Genomic DNA, 3547 nt, shown 5'->3' on the forward strand with positions numbered 1-3547 from the left:
TGTGTGTGTGTGGCCAGCTCAGCCCACCAGGGGGCGGGGCTGGCTGGCATGTGGTGCTGGGGGATTGAACCGCGGTCCCTGTGTTCTGCCAAGCTTGTTCTAAGTAGGTGCTTTAGACCACTGAGCCATCTCACCAGCCCTTGGTTGCATTTTAAAGTATACTATAGCTTTATTTATGGTGAATCACTTATGAATTTATTAAATTTGAATATTTGTTTTGTGCTGGTAAAATTGTACGATGCTTTAGAATTGATAGCCTGAACTATGTTCCCTTACTTACTTTATGTACTTTAAATTTGTCCCCCTTTTATGCTGCAGGGGATTGAACCTATGGCTTTGTGCATATTAGGCAAATCCTGTACCACTGAGGCACATCCTAGCGTTTGCTTTTTGTTTTGTCCTTTTCAGAATCTGCTTGATGATGTGGAAGAGTTCCACGAGCGAGCTCAGGAGGCAATGATGGATGAAACCCCGGATTCTTCCAAGCTCCAGATGTTGATAGACATGGGTTGTAGTCTGTATGTGGAGCTACCTGAATTACCTCGACTGAAGCAAGAGTTACAGCAGGCTCGATGGTTGGATGAAGTAAGACTGACCCTCTCAGATCCACAGCAAGTCACTTTGGATATCATGAAAAAACTGATTGACTCTGGGGTAGGGTTGGCACCCCACCATGCTGTGGAGAAAGCAATGGCTGAGCTGCAGGAGCTCCTTACAGTCTCTGAACGATGGGAAGAAAAGGCTAAGGTCTGCCTACAGGCAAGGTGAACACATATTTTGGTGACTGTTGCTTCTTTATTAACCAAGTCAGACAGCACAGTGGGGAGGAAGAACATAGAGGCCTACTCTTTAAATGTTTAATTAAATGTTTTGTCCCTTCTTGACCCATCATTAAGGTATTAAATGAAGCTACACATAATGGTTTCAGATATACACATGCTATTGTTCACAGTATGTGATAATTACCTATAGTTAGGAACTAAGTTATAAATCTCTTTTATATGTTATTAATGTTAACTGAAAGATGGGAAAATGTAGCAATTTTTGGAGGAGAAATTAGGGTATACTTGGATAGTCAGTTAAGCTTGAGAAAAATACAAGAATTTTGGGAGAGTCTTGAAGAACAAGTAGGATTAAAGAGAAGGGACAGGATAAGAGAAACTTTCTAAATCAAATCTAAGGAGTCTGTAGGTTATATTTAGCTTTTTTTTTGACCTTTTTGAGACAGGGTCTCATTATGAAGTTCAGACTGGCCTTGAGCTCACGTTGTAGCCCATGCTAGCCTCAAACTCGCAGTGATCCTCCTGCCTCAGCCCTAGTGCAGGGATTAAGGGGTGCACCACCACATCCGGCTCCAATGAACCTTTTTGAGTTAAGCAGCTGGATTAGCATTGGAACGCCATTGAACAAAGAGATTGAAGTAGTAGTGCTCATCATTTTTATTGTGTCAACTAATTTGGCTAGTAATTAACTGTTTTTTGTTAAAGCATTTCTTTATCAGCAGATACTAATATTTTCTCTTGTGAGGTATAGCTGAGGAAACTAGGGAGCTTATTTAGAGCGATTACATGTTTATGTGGCACAGATGAAATTGAGAACCTCTTTACACTTCTTCCTGAAGTCTCTTATGTGCTTAACTATTTTAACCCACTTATTTTGGATGCATTTGGTTGGAAGTGTTTTAGGTGATTTAATTAACATGGCTCTGCCTCATTAAGAGAAGTCACCATGTATGCTAAATGTTTTGTTCACCAGATACCATGCAGAAAATATATACTAAAGTTCATTAATAGCTTTTCCTACCTGAAATACACAAATTATGTTGCATCTTCAGATTTGTGAAAGTTTCCGCAAGTGTATCAAGTGCAAAAGCTAAGTGACTTTGGAATATAAAACTGTGATTTGTATACCTGATGCACCTTATCGTCATTAACAAATGAGGTGCTGGCAGTAATCTTTGAAAACTTTTCCAGATCTCCTATATTATGTCTGTCACCTCTTTTTTGTTGTTGTTGTTTGGTACAGGATCTCACTATACAGCTGGGACTCGTAGTGGTCCTCCTGTCTCAGCCTCCCCAGCACTGGGATTACAGGCCTGTGCCACCATGGCTTGTTTTGGTGGCCAGCTTGGCATGGGGTCAGATCGGCATGCGGCTGGCACTGCATGGGGCTGGCAGGCATACTGTCCTGGAATTGAACTCCAGCTCCTTGCACTTGCCAGGCAGGCGCTTAGACGGCTGAGCTATCTCTGCAGCTCCTGATATGACTTTCAAGTCTCTCTTTCAACTCTGTTTTTACATTTATTTTGTATTTTGCCTTGTTCTTTGCAGTACAGTGAGTAGTTATTACATACTAGGTACTATAGAGGCAGTAGTGAATGTAATATACAAGGTCCCTGGTCTCACAGAGCTAACATTCTAGTGAAGAGAGAGAAATAAGTAAGTGTAGGAATTTCAAATTATTAGTGTCATGAAGAAAATAAAATTGATGACTAAAGAAAGAGGGTGATGTGGTCAGAATTATCTTTCTAAAATATGTTCTTAATATTCTTGATTTCTCAGCATTTAGTCTTTACTTGCTATCTGCTTCCTTTCCTCTGGGCCTTCTCTCTGCCTTTCAAATGTTTTCTCTCAACTTTCTGGCCTAAAGCTTTTTCCCCTCTCACTGTGTTATTCTCCCTGGAAATTTTATCTAATTTCTTGCCTTCATTTACCATTTTATATTGAACAACTCCTAAATTTTCTAGATTTCTTTCACAGGTACCTTTTGCCTATTAGATAATGGCAGTCTGTGTCCCCACAGATATCCCAGATTCTCTGTCTTGTTAACTCCTTCCCATACCTGCTTCATTTCTTTGTTTTGTGAATTATATACCACCCTTCACACATATGCACAAATAAGTACTTCAGCAGTTAACTTCGACCACTTGTGTTTTCTTACGCACAAACTTAGTAATGCTGATTGTATTATTTCCTTGAGCTCCAAATTTTAAAAAAAATTGTTTATAAATGGGCTCTCTGGTCTGCCTCCCTCCCTCCTTCCCTTCTTTCCTCCTTTCCTTTCTTTCTTCCTATGGTAAGGGTCTTGCTGTTTAGTTCATGCTGGCCTAGAACTTGCTGTGTAGGCCAAGATGGTGTTATCCTCCTGCCTCTGCCTCCTGAGTGCTGGGATTGTAGGCATGAACTACCATGCCCAGATTATTTTTACTTTAATTCTTCATTAAGGACTTTCCTTTGTTATGCATAGAATTCTAGGTTAATGTTTTTTGTTTTTTATTTATTTATTTATTTATTTGTGTGTGTGTGTGTGTGTGTGTGTGGCCAGCTCAGCCCACCAGGGGGCGGGGCTGGCTGGCCTGTGGTGCTGGGGGATCGAACCGCGGTACCTGTGCTTTGCCAAGCTTGTTCTAAGTAGGTGCTTTAGACCACTGAGCCATCTCGCCAGCCCTATTTTGGAATATTTTGCTGAGTTCACACAACTATAACATTTAAATGATGGAACTAAACAAAAAAAGGGGATACAGATGAATGACCATTTTGTATCTGTA

The 3547-nt window shown here is 40.6% G+C and overlaps 1 protein-coding gene across 4 annotated transcripts in view; it reads left to right on the forward strand.

Annotated features, from left to right (window-relative positions):
- Window positions 1-3547, forward strand: part of Kdm5a (lysine demethylase 5A) — a 125706-nt gene that overhangs the window by 74985 nt on the left and 47174 nt on the right. For all 4 annotated transcript variants that reach the window (XM_023717719.1, XM_023717720.1, XM_004633393.2 and 1 more), the window contains one exon: window positions 409-764. In XM_023717719.1, the coding sequence (XP_023573487.1) occupies window positions 409-764 (356 nt within the window). The remainder of the gene's footprint in view (window positions 1-408; window positions 765-3547) is intronic.

This window comes from Octodon degus, unplaced genomic scaffold (genome assembly GCF_000260255.1).
Source record: "Octodon degus isolate 3935 unplaced genomic scaffold, OctDeg1.0 scaffold00054, whole genome shotgun sequence".
In the NCBI taxonomy this organism is placed as follows: domain Eukaryota; kingdom Metazoa; phylum Chordata; class Mammalia; order Rodentia; family Octodontidae; genus Octodon; species Octodon degus.